General features: G+C 43.3%; 1 protein-coding gene across 1 annotated transcript; it reads right to left on the bottom strand.

The window, feature by feature from the left end:
- Positions 1-23: 23 nt before the first annotated feature.
- LOC139159284 (zinc finger protein 585A-like) lies at positions 24-19,893 on the bottom strand. Its single transcript, XM_070736613.1, has 8 exons — positions 19,377-19,893; positions 18,220-18,327; positions 17,305-17,431; positions 15,557-16,932; positions 7,397-7,942; positions 6,293-6,406; positions 3,929-4,055; positions 24-3,132 (listed from the first exon to the last, which is right to left on the bottom strand). Exons 1-8 carry the CDS (start codon positions 19,692-19,694, stop codon positions 1,721-1,723), a joined length of 4,128 nt encoding a protein of 1,375 aa, XP_070592714.1. The 5' UTR covers positions 19,695-19,893; the 3' UTR covers positions 24-1,720.
- Positions 19,894-22,457: the final 2,564 nt, after the last annotated feature.

Genomic DNA, 22,457 nt, shown 5'->3' with positions numbered 1-22,457 from the left:
AGTAAGGACCGTTTTCTTTAGACTTTTTGTTTTCTGCTTAATACAAGTTTGCTGACTAACTATGCACGTGTGTGTCTGACTTTCTTTCCTGGACCGTTAATCATTGCTTGAGGCCGGTCAGACAGAACAGGTAGAACTGATTTAATTATATTAGTCCGGACCTCTAAAAGCATCCCAATTTCTCATGCGGTCCCATGGCAAAATTAATTGCCCACCCGTTATAGGAGTAAAGGACTCAACACTCAATCCTCTGCTGTACCATGTTATGAATAAGGCCTGAAGAGATATGATCAACTAATCTGACCATCTGAGAACGGCCAGACAGGAAATCCCTTATCCAAAAGGAGATAGAATAATGGCTCCACACTCCCTTGCCCAGATCTCCATCTCTAGGGGAAGCAGCTTCTCCAGCATCTCGCCTTTGATGCTCCTTTCTGGCACCAGCCACTGATCACACACTCAGTGCAGGTGGTTTCAAAGCTATGGAGTGGGAAATAGCAGCAATAGCAACGGCCATTCTGCCAAGATTAAGATGTCCTTTTCATCTAAAGGTCTTTCCGCATTCCATTCATTTATATAGTCGCTCCCCTGTGTGTATGCTTTGATGACTATTGTTCTGTCCAGCCCGATCAATTACCAGAAATCAAGACCCAATTAGATTTGGATTCAAAAGAAAGCATAAACCAAGTCTCTTCATCAAGTGAAATGCTATAATACAGAGATGAGTGCAACAAAATGTGAAGCTGGCAGCATTCAAGCTGATGTCAGCACAGTTCGGGATGCCAGCCAAATATATACAGTAGTACCTCTAGATACGAGTTTAATTCGTTCCAGAACGGAGCTTGTATGTCGATCAACTTGTATCTGGAACAAATGGCTTTAGACCTTGTTTTTCCCTGTGGAGATAACCAGAAGCAAGGATTCTTGCGCCACCTAGTGGAAGCTCAGCTCGTATCCCGAATTTGAGCTCAGGTCTGGAACAGAAATTTCGCTCCCGTCGTGGCTCGTAACTTGAAATACTCGCATGTGGAGCAGCTCGTATCTAGAGGTACTACTGTAGTCATAAAACCTCAGTCTTGATATCTTGCTTCACTTAATTACTCACTCAGTTCAGCTACAGTCAAAAGCAGGATTTCAAAATCCAGGAGACTATGAGAGCTCTCAGCTCCATGTTTGGAACGTTGTTTTGCTGCACCCTCTTTTCCCATCAGCCTTTATTAAATACTACTAGGGAGTGGCCAAATGTCCTATAGAGATATTCACTTCCAAGACCTTATTCTATAGATATATTCATGTCTGGATGTAGATATATTCACGTCTTCTGAGAAGGGCAGCATACAAATGTAATAAATATTAACAATAACAACAACAACAATAATAATATTAATAATAATAAAATTAATAATAATAACATTAATAATAATATAATAACCCCTTGACCCTTGCATCTAACAGGGGTTCCTAATCCCAAACATCCCCATCGTCCTCTGATTCAGACACTACCATAGCTGGGGGTTTTCCAGACTCTGATGTTCTCCAAGTTCCAACTCCTCTTCACTCGCATTTGCAGACTCTGTTGGCAAGAACACTGGTCTAGGATGCTCAGACAGACCCGGCTCGTCCTCCTCAAAATCCGTGACCAGCTCAGCCGGACGTGGACCACTCAGAACAACTGTTAAGATGTCCTTTCCAGGTAAAGGTCTTTTCACATTTGAGGCATTTATATGGTGTCGCCCATGTGAATCCTTTGGTGGCAAATAAGAAAAGCATTGGTAATGAAACTCTGTCCACATTCCATGCATTTATGTGATCTCTCCCCAGTGTGGATTCTTCTGTGATCATTAAGATGTCCCTTCCGGGTAAAGGTCTTTCCACACTCTGTGCATTTATGTGGTCTCTCCCCAGTGTGGATCCATTGATGATCATTGAGACGTTCCCTCCGGGTAAAGGTCTTTCCACACTCCATGCATTTATGTGGTCTCTCCCCAGTGTGGATCCATTGGTGAGCATTAAGACGTCCCTTTTGGGTAAAGGTTTTTCCACACTCTGTGCATTTATATGGTCTCTCCCCAGTGTGGATCCATTTGTGATCATTAAGCTGTCCCTTCCGGTTAAAGGTCTTTCCACACTCCGTGCATTTATGGGGTCTCTCCCCAGTGTGTATCCATTGATGATCCTTAAGATGGCCCTTCCGGGTAAAGCTTTTCCCACATTCCATGCATTTATATGGACTCTCTCCAGTGTGGATCCTTCTATGATCATTAAGACTTCGATTTTCAGTAAAGGTCTTTCCACATTTCAAGCATTCATATGGTTTCTCTCCAGTGTGTATCCTTTCATGATGATTAAGGTGTACCTTTCGTGTAAAGGCCGTTCCACATACCATGCATTTATATGGTCTCTCTCCAGTGTGTATCATTTTGTGATCTTTAAGATTTCCTTTCCTTGTAAAAGTCCTTCCACATTTCATGCATTTATATGGTCTCTCCCCTGTGTGGATGTTGCTATGAGATTTAAGATGCCCCTTCGTGGTAAAGCCTTTTCCACACTCCATGCATTGATATGGTCTCTCCCCAGTGTGGATCCTTTTGTGATGATTAAGATTTGCTTTCCGGGCAAAGGTCTTTCCACATTTTAGGCATTTATGCGATCTCTCTCCATTCTGGCTCTTTTGGTGGAGAATATGTTTACTCTTGCTAATTAATCGCTTTCCCCTCTCCATGCAGAGTTTCATCTCTCTGCTCCGTCTGGAATCCCTCCCAGATTTTACAAAGGTGTGTGGTTTGCTTTTGCTGTATATTTCTTTTAGTAAAGGAAGCGAGAAAGAATGATTGACATATTGTTCATACATTTTCCCTTCAGTCTGATTAATGCCACATTCTTGTAAATCAAATTGATTTTTTTCTTTCCACCCATATTTTTCCTTTTTCTTTCCTTCCAGATCTTGCTGGGACAGGACGATAGGGGTTCCAACAGGAACAGAAGTGGATGATTTATCCCTTCCATTCTCTGAGTGGTTTCTCTCTCGTCTTCCTGTGTCCTCTTTAGGGCCAAATATCACATCTTCAACTTCACGCCTCTCTGTCTTTAATCTTGCTTGCTTGCTATTCTCATTTTCCAACCCATCATCTCCTTGGAAAAGAAAAGAAATATTTCTGTTACAATTAGAAAAGTGAACATCCTTCCCCTTAAAAATCATGTGTTCTAAGTTTGGTATCTATGTGTCCAGCTAGGATGTGAAGGCTGCAAATTGTTATCTAGGACATTCTGATGGTACCCAAATAATTTTTGGCCAAGAAATATATTAAGGATTTGGTGCTGATTGGTCAATCTGTTCAGCCACTGCCATGAATATCTAGGGCATTTCCAGAGTCTACAGTGAATATAATAATAATACAGTAATAATAATAATAATAATAATAATAATAATAATAATAATAATAATTTATTAGACTTGTATGCCACCCCTCTCCAAGGACTCGGAGCGGCTCACAACAATAAAACATCATATACAAATCCAATGTTAAAACAGTCTTTTAGAAACCCCTATTAAAAAGAGTCATACAGCCCAAACACACCATCCATAAAATCAAAGGCAGCTAAAGATATATCAATTTCTCCATGCATGGCGACATAGATGAGTTTTCAAAAGTTTGCGAAAGGCAAGGAGGGTGGGGGCTCTCCTAATCTCCGGGGGGAGCTGATTCCAGAGGGCCGGGGTCGCCACAGAGAAGGCTCTTCCCCTGGCATTCTTTCGTTGACGGGACCCGGAGAAGGCCAACTCTGTGGGACCTAATCGGTCGCTGGGAATATATAAGGCTTTGAGGAAGGATGATCACCTTAAGCATCTGAGAATAAATAGCTAGCCATCCTCCACTGAAGGAAAACTCCCCCAATGAATGGAAGCCAGAGGAAAGCTTGGCCTTACCCAGAAGAGCCATAGTCTTCAAAATCTCCTGCGTGACTTCTGTGCACAAGTTCTTCTGACCAGAATCTAGCAGCTCCCACTCCTCCAGCGTGAAGTCCACAGTCACCTCCTCAAATGGACCTGATCCCTGATGGAGAAAGGAAATGTTAGTTGGCAGACATTGGAAGGAAAGACTTGGACGTTTTCTTTCTTTTCACACAAACTGCAAACAGATGTTCAAAAGGAATTAAACGGACATTTCCTTGGTGAAAACAGATTTATGTCTGCATGTCCATGTCATCTTTGGGGCTGGGAAGATGTAGCTTCACAAATCATGACTTAGGTGCATCCAGGCTGTAGGATGGCAACACAACCAACATTGCAGAGCTTCTCAGTGGGTCAGAATAACGCAGCAAGGAGGTTTCAGGGAGCAGTCCCCTAGGCTAGCAAACTCCTAAGCAATGTTCCCTCTAATTTTTTTTGGGTGTCGGCGGAAAAGTATAGTGTCTGAGCGGCAGTCCCTTTGGGACTGGGCGGCATAGAAGTATGAATGAATGAATGAATGAATGAATGAATGAATGAATGAATGAATGAATGAATGAATAAATAAATAAATAAATAAATAAGAAAAAAAATCTCTTTTTTTTATTAAAAGAAATTAATAATAAAACAAAACCAAAATCTATTATTACTATCATCTCCTCTGTTTCCATCCCTGTCTCCTCCCCCCTTGTATGTGTGTGTGTGTGTGTGTGTGTGAACTCTTGAACCATTTCCAATAACAGGTGAGCTATTGGAAATGGTTCAAAAGTTCACACACACACACACACACAAGGCTGGGGTTTTTTTTCTCTGTTATTATTTGGGTGCTTTTTACCATATGCTTTAAATCAAGAGTCATTTCTCTCTCTTTCTCTCTCCCCTTCTTGCTCTCTCTCTCTTTTTCTCACTTTCTCTCTCCCTCTCTTTCTCTCTCTCTCTCTCTTGCTTTCTCTCTCTTTCTCTCGTTTTCTTTCTTTCTCTCTCTCTATTGCTTTCTTTCTCTCTCACTCTTTCTATTTCTCTTGCTTTCTTTCTCTTCTCTCTCTTGCTAACTCTCTCTCCCTCCTTTCTCTCTCTCTCTCTTTCTCACTTACTTTCTCTCTCCCCCCCTCTCTCTCTGTCAGCAAGGGGGCTGCGAGAGCGCTTTCTCCGAGTGCTTCGGGAACGCCTGCCCTGCCTCTACTGCAGCCCCCTTTCTGAAAGTCCGGGATGAAAGTGCTCCCAGCGAGGGGGCAGCGAGAGGGGCGGGGTGGGCATTCCTGAAGCGCACGGAGAAAACCCTCTCACAGCCCCTTCGTTGGGAGCACTTTTGCCGAGCCAGCCCCATCGCAGCTGCCCCTCTGTTCCAGCCCCGCCCTCCCAAAGAGTGGGGCTGCCATGTCCTGGCCAATTGCAACCCTCTTGCCAGGAGCGCGGATGAGGACGAGAAGAAGCTGCAGCGACCACCGAGGGAGAAGTCTCGCCCAAGGCAGGAGGCGGCGGAGGAGGAGAGGGGGCGGATCGGGCGGGTGGGGGGCAGGGCCGAGAGGCCAGGAGCGCGAGGGGGCCGGAGGCACCATGGAGAGGCAGGGGCGGCCGCGGTTCCCTTCTACTGCCAGCGCCTCCCCGCCCGCCCCGCCCCTCCGTGGGCTGGCAGGGGGTTGGAGAGTGCGCGCCCGAGGAAAAGGGTGCGCGGGGGGGGGTATTTTGGAACGTGCGCACGTGCAGCTTATGGAGAACGCTGCTCCTACGTAAACATGACACATCCACTACAAATTTTTCCTATCTAGCTTCAGAACATTGGCAATGAGCCTAGAAATCCCAAGTCGCATAGCTACAGTCTTATTCTTGCAGTTATTTAACAATCACTTATTGTTTAAATTCTTAGGGCTTCATTTCTAACTAGTTTTCAGCACTCTTCTGAAAAATATGAAGGATTAAACTTTTTCCATCAAACTAATTTTCTAATAAATTTCTAATTTTCAAATTGTCTAATATAACAAAGCCTACAAATTTTCTCTTTTTTGCAACTCAAGAACAATCTTGAATGCTGAGCATAATTTAGCAGGATATTCAAGGTTGACTCAGCCTTCCATCCTTCCGAGGTGGGTAAAACAAGGACCCGGATTGTGGGGGCAATAGGCTGGCTCTGTTAAAAAGTGCTATTGCTAACATGTTGTAAACCGCCCTGAGTCTAAGGAGAAGGGTGGCATAAAAATTGAATAAATAAATAAATAAATAAATAAATATTTTGGGGGGGGGCATTGAGTTCAAATGGTCAGAGATTGTGCATTTGATGATAAAATCAGATCATGAACAGATGGAGTTTGTACTCCACTGCTCTCAGAAAAAACCTGCACTTACCTGGCAAGGAGGCCCCGGTTGGATTCTCCTGAAGCGCAGCTCCTGGGAAGGGCTAGATGGATCTCCTCTTTCCTGCGGCTCTGCAGAGATCTCCCTCATGAATGACTCCTGCACCTGACAGAATAGTCTGGTTTATGATCCACTCTCACAGAACCAGAACCAGATTAGATTATCTGCCTTAGTTTATGCTTCTGTACCTGTATTTTCCCCAACCCAAGTCAAAGTAATAGAACTTGGGATTAGGCTCTCTGTGTGGGTGCTATTTCTGGGCAAACTGTGGTCATTTTAGATGGATATTGGACTTACGGAGCCCTTTTGCAATAACTAAAAGAGCTGCTATGAAAATCACAAGTATTCCGTAAGGAAGAACTGCTCAGGGAGACATGACTCTTTTATTAACATTAGAAAACAATATTCTGTGAAATGAGTGAGGGAAAAAAAAGAACCTACATTCTACAGTGTAACATTTTATATAAATAAAGTTGGGTTGAGCTTGAGCCTGTTATTGCCCATCCAGACCCTAAAAGCCTCCAGAAACCGGCACATCACTTCCATTGCTTCACTGAGGGGACACAGGGTTGAAATGTACAGCTGAGTATTATCAGCATACTGTTGGTAACTCACCCCATGCCCTCCGATAATCTCACCCAATAATAATTTAATAATTTAATGATTTAATAGTTTAATAATTTAATAGTTTAATAATTTAAATATCATCAGCTGAGCTGGAAAACGTGCTCCAATTAATTCCTGCACCCGAGGAAAGAAAAAGAGATGTTGGAGAAGAAACTGTGACCACTTCCCTCAAATTCAAGACCCTCTTAAATCCCTCAGTAGTTTGGGTGGTAGAAATAGGGTTGAATTCTTTTACAATTATCTCCAGAAATAAAAAATATTTCAAGAAACAAAAATATTCAAAGAAGAAATTAGTTTTCCAAATACTGGCAGTCAGGAGGCTAATTCTGTTGATTGGCAACTGAAAGAGGTTCTGCTGTTTGATTCTGACCGGCTCAAGATTGACAGCCTTCAATTTGCCCTTGTTATTAGCAGTTCACTGCAGACCCCGATCAATCCCCGGTTCTCCCCTCCCCACCCCGAGCTCACCTGCCTCTCCTGCGGCTCTTCCCTCTGGGCTCGGCTGAGCAGGAAGCCTTCGGCCAGGGCCACCGCCTGGGAACAGCTCTCGGCTCCGCACTCCCTCACCCAGCCCGCCATCTCCGGGGGCAGCAGGGCCAGCAGCTGCTCCAGCACCACCCGGTCCAGCATCTCCCCTTTGCTGCTCCTCTCCGGCCGCAGCCACTGACGGCACAGCCGGTGCAGGCGGCTGCAAAGCTCCCGGGGCCCCTCGGCCTCCTGGTGGCAGCCATCGAGACCGCGGAAGCGCCGCCGGTGGATCTCGGGGCTTAACAAAGTGTCCTCCATCCCCGGAGACCCCGGTGCCTCAACGGCTTCCCTGTTCGAGGGGGGTGCGAAACAAGCCCAAGGGGGTGAGAGATGGCCCAGACAGTCACTTCGCCCCGACTTCCTGTCTCCAGGAGGAGAGACGGAGCTGCTCGACAGCTTCAGGCATTCTGCACAATTACAAACCGCTCCGCCACAATTTCCCTCCAACTCCTGGCTTGGAAGATTCTGACCGACGAGTGCTCCTTCCTATAGGGAGAGAACGGAACAGGCGCCCCTCCTTTCCTCTCGCTGGCCATAGAGTTTTTTTACTGGGAAATCCCCGCCCCCTCATTCTTTTCCGCTCCGGGAGTACCGACAACTGTCTTATGCGCATGCTCCTTCCCTGCCCAACGGCTTTTCCTGGCTGCTCAGACTCAAGGGCTGCCCTAGCCTTTTCATGCGGGGGCGAGAGGAATTGTGATGGGTAGGGAGGGTTGGTGTTTCCTTCGGCACCTGAGATTTCTCTTTCTCTGGGCAAGAATGCGGGCGCCTTCCTGCGGCAAATGGAAGTAGTTTTGGGGCGGAGAGAGACTTGATGGAAGGGATTGGAAATTTCAAAAGTGGCAAGTGGAGTCAGGACAGACATCCCCCCAAGTCAATCTATCCGTTTATTATTATTTATTATTCATCTTCTTTTATTGAAACACCACCACCACCCTAATAATTCCTTGAAGGGTGAATGGAACTAATAGTGTGTTGACTGGCCCGATGCTCTTCCTGGCACCAATGCGGAGTTTTGTTCAACAGATGTATTATTACTCCTCCATTCACAACCGTACGCAACCAGATTTGCAATCCTAAATTTAGAAAGCTCAGAACTAGGTGGGCTTAAACACGACCTAAGCATCGGCCATAAAATCGTCTGCCACAATGTCCTTCCCGTGAACTACTTCAGCTTCAACCACAACAACACACGAGCACACAGCAAAATTAAAGTAAACCGCTCTGAACTCGAGTGTAGGAAATACGACTTTAGTAACCCAGTTGTTGCATGGAACTCATTATCTGACTGTGTAGTTTCATCACCTAACCCCCAAAATTTTACCCTTAGACTATCCACTCTTGACCTCTCCTGAGTGTCCCAGGTCACGTCCTCTGTCATGATAACACCCAGAAACGTGAAACTGACCACCTACTCCATTCGTTCTCCATTGATTACCAAGGTCTGGATGTCTGATCTATTCCTACTACTGTATAGTCCACTATAAGCTTCTTTGGAATGGATCGTCCCAATAGAATTAAAGTATCCAAATTTAATACAATCTGAGAATACAATAAAATACAAAGAACTATTAAATAAACAATTAAATTTATGATCTAAGGAAGAATTAGAAGAAAAAGGTAAACTATTGGACTGGCAGACGTATTTTCAAATACAAGATAATTTCAAAATGCCCTTCAAAAAGGGCAAGGTTTTCAAATGGGAATGATCGGCCTGGATAACATACTCATGGAAAAGGTGGAAAAATTAATTGGCAAAACTTATAAATTTTAAATTAGATACGAAACAGAGGATGAGATAGTGAAAGACAATATGATCAGCTGGGGGAAAATTTTTGGATATCCCATAGAATTAAACAAATGGGAAAGACTATGGTCATACAACTGGCAAATTACACGATCCAATGCATTCAAGGAAAACCAGTGCAAGATGTTTTTATCACTGGCATTTATCACCAGAAAGAATGTAAAAAATATTCCCAAACGCATCCCCTTGGTCAATGATGGCGAACCTATGGCATGCCTGCCAGATTGCATGTGGAGCCAGACCTGATGACACGCAGGGATTGCTCTATGTCAGTTCCAGCATTCCAGCTGATTTTCACTCTTCTTTTCAGCCTTTTTCGCGCTCTTCAGGCTTCAGGAAAGCTTTATGACTTTAATAAGTTTTACTATATTGTCAGTGAGCATGAATAGTCTGAAGAATATCAGCTAATATGGTAATCTCGGAAATTTCTTAAATCCACAGAGAGGTGGAAGATGAACATAGCTTTGAATTTAATGAATTACAGACAGGAAATGGAAGTATTTTTCTCAAGAATAAAGTTTAAGTTTATTGGATTTATATACCGTCACTCTCTAAGGACTCGGGATGGCTTACAATATATAAAAAAGGCAACATACGGGGGTGGACAAAATAATGGAAACACCTTGCAGCTCTTCCGTGGAATCCAGATTTGTGAAGCTCCCTTCGAACAGTTTTGTTTTTAGTATTAATATTGTCTTCTTTTATTATTGTATTTTATTGTGTTTTATATTATTGTAAGCCGCCCTGAATCCTATGGGATTGGGCGGCATGGAAGTCAAATACAGGGGGTGGACAGAAAAATGGAAACACCTTGCAGCTCTTCCGTGGAACCCAGATTTGTGACGCTCCCTTCGAACAGTTTTTGTGGGAAATGGGTTCTGTACCTGTCTATTGAGCTCTGCAATGATTTTAGGAGCTGTGGTGTTGCGATCCACTCTAACAATTCGCTTTAGAGTCCGACAGTCTTGCTCAGACAACTTCGACTTTTGACCAGACCTGTGCTTGGCTGAGGACGTTTTCCCTTCTCTTTCAAAGGCAGTCATTACTTTTGAGACATTACCTCTTGAAACGCCAAACATTTGGGCACTTTCTGTTACACTAGCGCCTGCCAGTCGAGCACCAACAATTTGGCCTCTTTGAAAGTCTGAGAGGTCTGCCATTTTTAGAAGGTTATAACCAATTTCCTTAAATTTCTGTTTAAAAAAAAAAGGTAGTTTAAAAAAATATATCAAATAATAGAATTTAAAACTAAAAACAAAAAAAGCATTAAAATATGTCACGTTTTGATTGATTTGAACGTTTTCAAACATTATAATGCCAAAAAGTGTTTCCATTTTTTGTCCACTCCCTGTACATCAAAATCCAAATAATTAAAATTAAAAGTTACATCTAAAAACTAAAGAACCAAATGAAATACATACATACCCATTCAGTCAACAAACCCACTATACATTCATGGGCCACAGGGGAAGAGTCTAATGACTGGAACCTTGACGGCATGTGAGTCTTTAGACTCTTACGAAAGGCGAGGAGGGTGGGGGAATTAGCTCCTGGAGGAGCTAATTCCAGAGGGCCCCACAGAGAAGGCTCTTCCCCGGGTCCCGCCAAGTGACATTGTCAAGTTGATGTGACCTGTAGAATGCCGACTCTAAGGGACCTAACCGGTCACTGGGATTCATGCGGCAGGAGGCAATCCCACTTAATCTGGTCCCATGCCATGTAGGGCTTTATAGGCAATAACCAGCACTTTGAATTGAATCCGGAAACCAGTGGGCAGCCAGTGTAGACAGCAGAGTGTTGGAGAGATGTGAACATGTCTGGGTAGCCCCATGACTGCTCCCGCAACTGCATTCTGCACAATTTGTAGTTTCCGAACACGTGTCAAAGGTAGCCCCATGTAGAGAGCATTGCAGTAGTCAAACCTCAAGGTGATGATGAGTGACTGTGAGTAGAGACTCCCTATCCAATGGCTGTAACCAATGTTACTTTTAAGGTTCGCAGCTGCACGGCCAAATACTATCACCCCCGCACACCCCTTTCAAGGGCCATGCAAGGAGCCAGGCATTGGAGTTGGGGAGCAACAAAAGTGTGGAGACCAGCGCTGCGCCCTCCCAGACCCTCTGGCCCCGTCGCATCCCTGGCTTCTCGCCGCTGCCGCCCGCCCAATCCGCCCCTCTCCGGCTTTCTCCTCCTCTGCCTCCCGCCTTGGGGCGCAGCTCCTCCCGCAGTGGTGGCTGTAGCAGCAGCGGCGAGCACTCGGAGAAAACCTCACAACGGAGGCCGGCGAAGGTCCTTTGGAATGTCGGGCACGTGTCTACGCGTGCTCACCATCCCCCTGCCAGCCTGCCTGGAACATTCAAAATAAGAAAAACCTTCGCCAACCTCCAGAGAAGAAACGAAGAGAGAACCAGAGAGAGAGAGCAACAGACAGAGCGAGATAGAAAAAGAGAGAGATAGCAAGAGAGAACAAGAGAGAGAAAGCAAGCAAGAGAAAGAGTGAGAAAGAAAGCAAGAGAAAGAAAATGAGAGAAAGAGAGAGAGCAAGAGAAAGAAAACAAGAGAGAACAAGAGAAACAGAGCGAGATAGAAAGGGAGAGAGAAAGTGAGGAAAAGAGAAAGGGAGAGAGAGAAAGAGAGATAGCAAGAGAGAGAACAAGAAAGAGAGAGAGAACAAGAAAGAAAGACAGAAAGAAAACGAGAGAGTGAGAGAAAGAAAGAAAACAAGAGAGAGAACAAGAGAAAGAGCAACAGAGCGATAGAGAGAGGGAGAAAGGGAGAAAAAGAGAGAGCAAGAGGGGAGAGAGAGAGAGAGAAGAGAGAAAGAAAGAAAGAGCAAGAAAGAAAGAGAAGAGAGGAAGAAAGAAAGAGAGAGGAAGAAACAAAGAGAGGAGATAGGAAGGAAGCAAGAGAGAGAAAGAAAGAAAGAGAGAGAGAGAGAGAGGAGTGGAAGAAAAAGAGAAAATGATAGAAAAAAGGGGAGAAAAAAGAGAAATGAGAAAATGAGTGAGGCAGAGAATGACAGGAAAGAGAGAGAAACAGAGAGAGAAGTGACTTGATTTAAAGCATATGGTAAAAAGCAGCAAATAATAACAGAGAGAAAAAAACCCAGCCCTCACCTGTTTTGGGAAATTGTTCAAGAGTTCACACACACACACACACACGGGGGGAGGAAGAAGGAGAAGTCTGAAACAAATGAGACAGAATAGGGGGAGAGACAAGAGAGAGACCCAGAAATGAGAACAGTAGTAGAAATTTGAGGAGGGATGATTATTAAATATGGATTGACTATGGAATATTGGTACAAGATATATTTAGGTATTGTTTAATATTAGGATGTATTAATTTAAATAATTGGATTAGAATTTTAGAACTATATAGAATTACATAGGTAAAATTTAATGGAAGATACATAGAAACATAGAAGACTGACGGCAGAAAAAGACCTCATGGTCCATCTAGTCTGCCTTATACTATTTCCTGTATTTTATCTTAGGATGGATATATGTTTATCCCAGGCATGTTTAAATTCTGTTACTGTGGATTTACTAACCACGTCTGCTGGAAGTTTGTTCCAAGGATCTACTACTTTTAGTAAAATAATATTTTCTCAGGTTGCCTTTGATCTTTCCCCCAACTAACTTCAGATTGTGTCCCCTTGTTCTTGTGTTCACTTTCCTATTAAAAACACTTCCCTCCTGAACCTTATTTAACCCTTTAACATATTTAAATGTTTCAATCATTCCCCCCCCCCTTTTCCTTCTGTCCTCCAGACTATACAGATTGAGTTCATTAAGTCTTTCCTGATACGTTTTATACTTAAGACGTTCCACCATTCTTGTAGCCCGTCTTTGGACCTGTTCAATTTTGTCAATATCTTTTTGTAGGTGAGGTCTCCAGAACTGAACACAGTATTCCAAATGTGGTCTCACCAGCGCTCTATATAAGGGGATCACAATCTCCCTCTTCCTGCTTGTTATACCTCTAGCTATGCAGCCAAGCATCCTACTTGCTTTTCCTACCGCCCGACCACACTGCTCACCCATTTTGAGACTGTCAGAAATCACTACCCCTAAATCCTTCTCTTCTGGAGTTTTTGCTAACACAGAACTGCCAATGCAATACTCAGATTAAGGATTCCTTTTCCCCAAGTGCATTATTTTACATTTGGAAACATTAAACTGCAGTTTCCATTGCTTTGACCATTTATCCAGTAAAGCTAAATCATTTACCATATTACAGACCCCTCCAGGAATATCAACCCTATTGCACACTTTAGAGTCATCGGCAAATAGGCAAACCTTCCCTACCAAACCTTCCCCTATGTCACTCACAAACATATTAAAAAGAATAGGACCCAGAACAGACCCTTGTGGCACACCGCTTGTAACCTGTCTCTGCTCAGAATACTCGCCATTAACAATAACTCTCTGATGTCTACGCTTCAGCCAGCTTGAAATCCACTGAACTATCCAGAGATTAAGTCCAATCTTCACTAATTTATCTATCAGCTCTTTATGTGGAACTGTATCAAAGGCTTTGCTGAAGTCCAGATAGGCAATATCCACGGCACCACCTTGATCCAACACCTTTGTGACATAGTCAAAGAAATCAATGAGATTAGTCTGACATGATTTGCCTTCAGTAAAGCCATGCTGATTTGGGTCCAATAAGTTATTGTTTTTTAGGTGCTGATATGATAAATAAGGGGTTTATGATATGTACTGTATGATTTTATAAGTTTCCATTATAAATTTAAAATATACTTGGAAATGTAGAAGATTGATGAAAGTTAATAATAGTAAATGCTAAGTGCCTGAAAATTAATTGAGCTTGGAAATATTGAATGAAATTATAGAAAAGTATAATTTACGGAAATATATTAATTGATGCATTGGTGTTGAGATAGATTTTCATAGTATTACTAGATTACTATAATACTATGATAAATATTTAATAAATGAAGATTTTAAAGCATTTGTTAATAGTTGTGTTTTTGGTTTTGCTGGTTGTTTTAGTTTTAATAGTAATAGATTTTGGTTTTGTTTTATTATTAATTTCTTTTTCTAAAAAAAAGGGAATGTATGCATCTATGTATATATGTATGTATGTATGTATGTATGTATTTATTTATAACTTCTATGCCACCCAGTCTGAAGGGACTGCCGCTCAGACACTATACTTTTCCGCCCACACCAAAAAAAAATTAGAGGGAACATTGGCTGCAACTGGTGCACCAGGCGAACCTGGGCAAATGCCCCCCTCGCCACAGCCAACATATGATGTTCCAAAATCAGCTGGGGGTGGAGGAGGACACCCAAGTTGTGGATAGTCACCTCCAAGACCTTCTTCTATAGATATATTCATGTCTGGATTTTAATCTCCTGACCCTTGCATCTGACAGGGGTTCCTAATCCCAAACTTCCCCATCATCCTCTGACTCAGACACTAGCACAGCTGGGGTTCTACAGACTCTGATGTTCCCCAGGTTCCAACTTCCCTTCACTTGCACTCGCAGACTCTGCTGGCAAGAACACTGGTCTAGGATACCCAGACAGACCCGGCTCGACCTCCTCAAAATCCGTGACCAGCTGAGCCGGACATGGATCACTCACAACAACTGTTAAGATGTCCAGGTACAGGTCTTTTCACATTTGAGGCATTTATATGGTGTCGCCTGTGTGAATCCTTTGGTGGCAAATAAGGAAAGCATTGGTAATGAAACTGTCCACATTCCATGTGTTGTGGTTAGCTCTGGCCCAACTCCTGCCCCAAGGAATGTGGAGGAAACATCAGCATGTCCCAGGCCTATTTTGCTGCTGACAGAGTCTACAGAGAGAGGCGGCATACAAATCTAATAATAATAATAATAATAATAATAATAATAACAACAACAACAATAATAATAATATATCCTCTGAAGAAGGAAGTGTCGGTGAGATGGTAGAGGGGGGCTTGGCAGACAGCCCAGGAAGAAGTCAATCTTCATTATCTTCACTTGATTCAGAAGAGGAAATAATGATAGACATGCGTAGAGTAGAGCTATGTATAAGAGAGAACAATTTAAGAAGTATTACCATGATTTGCTGTTTCAGAATTGTGCTCAGGACTTTGTTTGGATTCCCGGACTTTGGAATATAAATCATTGTGAGTATTTATCATGTCTGAAAGACAGTAGCTGTGTCAAAATTCACAGTTACTGGTTTATTGCTTGGATTTATTGCTGGACTTCGTTCTCTGACTGTATTTCAAGTGTGCCTTGTTTGTACAAGGTATCCCTTTGAAGTTTAAAAGGGAGTTTTGCTTCTCTTTTCTTTGGATAAAGAACATTTAATTGCATTCTCTCGTGTGTGTGTGTGTAGGTGTGTGTCTGCTTGGCTAAATTTCCCTGTAACTGAAGGCATGTGGCATACACCGGCTGAACATTTATGTGATCTCTCCCCAGTGTGGATCTTTCTGTGAAAATTAAGATGTCCCTTCCGGGTAAATGTCTTTCCACACTCCATGCATTTATGTGGTCTCTCCCCAGTGTGGATCCATTGATGTTCTTTAAGACGTTCCTTCCGGTTAAAGGTCTTTCCACACTCTGTGCATTTATATGGTCTCTCCCCAGTGTGGATCCATTTGTGATCATTAAGCTGTCCCTTCCGGTTAAAGGTCTTTCCACACTCCGTGCATTTATGGGGTCTCTCCCCAGTGTGTGTCCATTGATGATCCTTAAGATGTCCCTTCCGGGTAAAGCTTTTCCCACATTCCATGCATTTATATGGACTCTCTCCAGTGTGGATCCTTCTATGATCATTAAGACTTCGATTTTCAGTAAAGGTCTTTCCACATTGCAAGCATTCATATGGTTTCTCTCCAGTGTGTATCCTTTCATGATGATTAAGATCTACCTTTCGTGTAAAGGCCGTTCCACATACCATGCATTTATATGGTCTCTCTCCAGTGTGTATCCTTTGGTGATCTTTAAGATTTCCTTTCCTTGTAAAAGTCCTTCCACATTTCATGCATTTATATGGTCTCTCCCCTGTGTGGATGTTGCTATGAGATTTAAGATTCCCCTTCTGTGTAAAGCTTTTTCCACACTCCATGCATTGATATGGTCTCTCCCCAGTGTGGATCCTTTTGTGATGATTAAGATTTGCTTTCCAGGCAAAGATCTTTCCACATTTTAGGCATTTATGCGATCTCTCCCCAGTGTGGCTCTTTTGGTGGAGAATAAGTTTACTCTTGCTAATGAATCTCTTTCCCCTCTCCATGCAGAGTTTCATCTCTCTGCTCTGTCTGGAATCCCTCTCAGATTTTATAAAGGTGTGTGGTTTGCTTTTGCTGTATATTTCTTTTAGTAAAGGAAGCGAGAAAGAATGATTGACATATTTTTCATACATTTTCCCTTCAGTCTGATTAATGCCACATTCTTGTAAATCAAATTGATTTTTTTCTTTCGACCCATATTTTTCCTTTTTCTTTCCTTCCAGATCTTGCTGGGACAGGACGATAGGGGTTCCAACAGGAACAGAAGTGGATGATTTATCCCCTCCATTCTCTGAGTGGTTTCTCTCTCGTCTTCCTGTGTCCTCTTTAGGGCCAAATATCACATCTTCAACTTCACGCCTCTCTGTCTTTAATCTTGCTTGCTTGCTATTCTCATTTTCCAACCCATCATCTCCTTGGAAAAGAAAAGAAATATTTCTGTTACAATTAGAAAAGTGAACATCCTTCCCCTTAAAAATCATGTGTTTTAGGTTTGGTATCACCTAAGTGTCCAGCTAGGATGTGAAGGCTGCAAATTGTTATCTAGGACATTCTGATGGTACCCAAAGAATTTTTGGCCAAGAAATATATTAAGGATTTGGTGCTGATTGCTCATTCTGTTCAGCCACTGCCATGAATATCTAGGGCATTTCCAGAGTGTACAGGGAATATATAAGGCTTTGAGGAGGAATGATCACCTAAAGCATCTGTGCATAAATAGCTAGCCATCCTCCACTGAAAGAGAACTCCCCCAATGAACGGAAGCCAGAGGAAAGCTTGGCCTTACCCAGAAGAGCCATAGTCTTCAAAACTTCCCACGTGACTTCTGTGCACAAGTTCTTCTGACCAGAATCTAGCAGCTCCCACTCCTCCAGCGTGAAGTCCACAGTCACCTCCTCAAATGGACCTGATCCCTGATGGAGAAAGGAAATGTTAGTTGGCAGACATTGGAAGGAAAGACTTGGACGTTTCCTTTCTTACCACACAAACTGCGAGCAGATGTTCAAAAGGAATTAAACGGACATTTCCTTGGTGAAAACAGATTTATGTCTGCATGTCCATGTCATGGGGCTGGGAAGCCGTAGCTCCACAAATCATGACTTAGGTGCATCCAGGCTGTAGGATGGCAACACAACCAACATTGCAGAGCTTCTCAGTGGATCAGAATAGCTCAGCAAGGTGGTTTCAGGGAGCAGTCCCTTAGGCTAGCTAACTCCTAAGTAAACATGACACATCCACTACAAATTTTTCCTATCTAGCTTCAAAACATTGGCAATGAGCCTAGAAATCCCAAGTCGCTTAGCTAACAGTCTTATTCTTGCAGTTATTTAACAATCATCTAGGGTCCTATCTTCATGGGATTCACCCTTAATCTCATTTTTTACTCATTGTTTAAATACTTAGGGCTTCATATCTAACTAGTTTTCAGCACTTCTGAAAAATATGAAGTATTAAACTTTTTCCATCAAACTAATTTTCTAATAAATTTCTAATTTTCAAATTGTCTAATATAACGAAGTCTACAAATTTTCTCTTTTTTGCAAGTCAAGTACAATCTTGAATGCTGAGCGTAATTTAGCGGGATATTCGGGGGGGGGGGCACTGAGTTCAAATGGTCAGAGATTGTGCATTTGATGATAAAATCAGATCATGAACGGATGGAGTTTGTACTGCACTGCTCTCAGAAAAATCCTGCACTTACCTGGCAAGGAGGCCCCAGTTGGATTCTCCTGAAGCGCAGCTCCTGGGAAGGGCTGGATGGATCTCCTCTTTCCTGCAGCTCTGCGGAGACCTTCCCCATAAACGGCTCCTGCACCTGACGGAAGAGTCTGGTTTATGATCCAATCTCACAGAACCAGAACCAGATTAGTTTGCCTGCCTTACTTTTTGCCTCTGTACCTCTATTTCCTCAACCCAAGTCAAAGTAAGAGAACTTGGGATTGCGCTCTCTATGTGGCTTCTATTTCTGGGCAAACTGTGGTCATTATAGATGGATATTGGACTTACAGAGCCCTGTTGTAATAACTAAAGGAGCTGCTATGAAAATCATAAATATTCCGTAAGGAAGAACTGCTCAGGGAGACATGACTCTTTCATTAACATTAGAAAACAATATTCTGTGAAATGAGTGAGAAAAAAAAAGAACCTGCATTCTACAGTGTAACATTTTAGAGAAATAAAGTGGGGTTGAGCTTGAGCCTGTTATCGCCCATCCAGACCCTAAAAGCCTCCAGAAACCGGCACATCACTTCCATTGCTTCACTGAGGGGACACAGGGCTGAAATGTACAGCTGAGTATTATCAGGATACTGTTAGTGACTCACCCCATGCCCTCCGATAATCTCACCCAATAATAATGTAATCATTCAATAATATAATTTAATATTTTAATAATTTAATACTAAAATTTAATAATTTAATACTTTAATTGTGCCCTCCATAATCTCACCCAATAATAATTTAATAACTTAATAATGTAATGAGATAATGATTTAATAATTTAATAGTTTAATAATTTAAATATCATCAGCTGAACTGGAAAAAATGCTCCAATTAATTCCTGCACCCGAGGAAAGAAAAATTCAAGACCCTCTTATATCCCTCAGGAGTTTGGGTGGTAGAAATAGGGTTGAATATAAAAAATATTTAAAGAAACAAAAAGATTCAAAGAAGAAATTAGTTCTCCAAATACTGTACTGGCAGTCAGGAGGCTAATTCTGTTGATTGGCAACTGAAAGAAGATCTGCAGTTTGATCCTGACCGGCTCAAGATCGACAGCCTTCAATCTCTCCTTGCTATTAGCGGTTCACTGCAGATCCCGAGCGACCCCCGGTTCTCCCCTCCCCACCCCGAGCTCACCTGCCCCTCCTGCGCCTCTTCCCTCTGGGCTCGGCTGAGCAAGAAGCCTTCGGCCAGGGCCACCGCCTGGGAACAGCTCTCGGCTCCGCACTCCCTCACCCAGCCCGCCATCTCCGGGGGCAGCAGGGCCAGCAGCTGCTCCAGCACCACCCGGTCCAGCATCTCCCCTTTGCTGCTCCTCTCCGGCCGCAGCCACTGACGGCACAGCCGGTGCAGGCGGCTGCAAAGCTCCCGGGGCCCCTCGGCCTCCTGGCGGCAGCCATCGAGACCGCGGAAGCGCCGCCGGTGAATCTCCGGGATAAACAAAGCGCCCTCCATCCCTGGAGACCCCGGAGCCTGGGCGGCTTTCCTGCTGGGGGGGGGGGGGGCGAATCAAGTCCAAGGGGGTCAGAGATGGCCCAGACAGCCACTCCGACCCGACTGCCCCGGTTTCCAGGAAGAGAGAAACGGGGCTCCTCGTCTGCTTCAGACGTTCTGCGCAGCTGCAAACCGCTCCGCCTCCAACACCTGTCTTGGAGAGTCCGGAAAAACGAGTGCTCCTTCCTAGAGGGAGAGAACGGAACAGTCGCCCCTCCTTTCCTCCCGCTGACCATAGAGTTTTCTACTGGGAAAAACCCGCCCCCTCATTCTTTCCCGCTCCGGGAGTACCGACAACTGCCTTATGCGCATGCTCCTTCCCTGCCCAATGACTGCCGGGCTGCTCAGACTCAAGGGATGCTCTAGCCTTTTCATGGGGGGGCGGGGGGCAGAGAAATTGTGATGATGGGTAGGGAGTTTTGGTGTTTCCTTCGGCACCTGGGATTTCTCTTGCTCTGGGCAAGAATACGGGTGCCTTCCAGGGGCAAATGGAAGAGGTTTTAAGGCAGGGAGAGACTTGATGGAGGGGACTGGAAATGACAAAAGTGGGAAGTGGAGTCATAGGACAGACGTCCCTCAATTCAATGTATCCGTTTCTTACTTATTCACCTTCTTTTAACGACCCCCACGCCATAATTCCTTGAAGGGTGAATGGAGCTAATAGTTTGTTTACTGGCCCGATGCTCTTCCTGGCACCAATATGGAGTTTTGTTCAGCAGATGCATTATTACTCCTCCACTCACAACACTATACCGTACGCAACTAGATTTGCAATCCTAAATTTAGAAAGCTTAGAACTAGGTGGGCTTAAACACGACCTAAGCATCGTCCATAAAATCATCTGCCACAATGTCCTTTCTGTCAACTACTTCAGCTTCAACCACAACAACACACAAGCACACAACAAACTTAAAGTAAACCGCTTTGAACTTGATTGCAGGAAATACGACTATAGTAACCCAGTTGTTGATGCATGGAACTAATTACCTGACTCTAGTATGATCACCTAAACCCCAAAAATTTACCCTTAAGACCAGGGGTCCCCAAACTTTTTACACAGGGGGCCAGTTCACTGTCCCTCAGACTGTTGGAGGGCCAGACTATGAAAAAAACTATGAACAAATCCCTATGCAACTGCACACACCTTAAAGTAAAAAACAAAATGGGAGCGTACTATTTAGAGGGGGGGAAGAAATCTGATATTCATATATGTTTATGTTTTGTTTTTAATTTTCTTTTGTTAACATCTGATTGGCCAAGGTTTTCTTGGTTTATAGAAAAATGTATAAAGAAAGAAGGAAGCACTTTGGCATAATGGTTAATAAGTTAGAAATATAATTGGTGTTGCACTTTTTGAAGGAACATTAAGGAGGGAATTTAATTAAAAGAAAAGTATGTACCTGGATGACAACATTAGAAAAAAAACCTTTTGCAACTTTTTGGATGATTGATATTAGTTACTAACAAAATACCACATTTTATTCATGGAAAATTAGATGGTACACTGTATTGTTTGAATGCATGTTGAGAGAAAAATGTAAAAAAATTTACCCCCCCCCCCAAAACAAGTCCTTTTTTCCTCCGTCCCTCCATTCATTTCATTCCTCCTTCCTTCCTTGTTCCCTCCATTTCTTCTTCCTTCCTTCCTTCCTTACTTTTGCTCTTGCTTTCTTTCTCTTTCTCTCTTGCTCTCTCTTTCTCCCTCTTGCTATCTCTCTCCCTCCCTTTCTCTCTCTCACTCACTTTCTCCCACTCACCCGCGGGCCGCATATGGCCCACGGGCCATAGTTTGGGGACCACTGCTTAAGACTATCCACTCTTGACCTCTCCCGATTCTTAAGAGGTCAGTTAGGGACATGCATAAGTGCACTACTGTGCCTTCCATCCCCTGTCCTAATATCATGTATATAAACAATGTTATATCTTTGTATACCACCAAAATCTACTTGATAAAACAATAAAATAAATAAAAATAAAATATTATTGTGTCCAGAGAAAGATCTGCCTCTACCTAGGATTGAACTCAGTCTCCTGATTGTGAGGCGAGAGCTCCTCCTCTAGGGCCCCCTACTAAGGGAGTAAAAAGTCTTCTGGATTCTTCAGGCCAATTTGGGGGTCTCTATGTTGGTGGGTTGCCACTTCTCTATAGGGGTATCTCCTTTAGTGTTGTGAGCAGCCCTAAGTCCTCAGGGATTGGGCGCCACAAAAGTTAAACAGACAAACAAACAAGTGTGTTAAGTCTGTGATTTTTGTTTTTAATTCATCTCTATAAGACTTAGAATAGCAGTTCCCAACCTTTGTAACTTGGTGTGTGTCCGTGCACTGAGATCCACTAATGGAAAGAGAGAAGCTTTTGGAAGTCTTAGACCCCTTCAGGGTTTTCCGCACTGAAAGTTTGCAAAGGGACAGAAAGCCTGAAGCTGTGCAAGATGCTACACTGAAGCAATTTTGGCCATTTGCAAAAGTTCCGGGTACGGAGAAGAGAAGCCTTTGGGTGGGCAGTCTCTCATCTGCCACAATGCAACTGGCAAACACTACACAGGTGAAGTAAGTTAAGATGCTCTCTCTGGTGCAGCAGTAAAAGGTCACCAACAGTTTTTCATTGAGCTGTTGTTTCCTGAGAAGGTCAAGTATTATAATCTCTACTGGACCTTTGACCAGTGCTGCAATGTGAGTGTCCCAGGTCAAGTCCTTTTTCATGATAACACCCAGAAACGTGAAACT

This window comes from Erythrolamprus reginae, chromosome 2 (genome assembly GCF_031021105.1).
Source record: "Erythrolamprus reginae isolate rEryReg1 chromosome 2, rEryReg1.hap1, whole genome shotgun sequence".
Lineage (NCBI taxonomy): Eukaryota > Metazoa > Chordata > Lepidosauria > Squamata > Dipsadidae > Erythrolamprus > Erythrolamprus reginae.
This window is presented reverse-complemented; position numbering and strand designations above follow the sequence as displayed.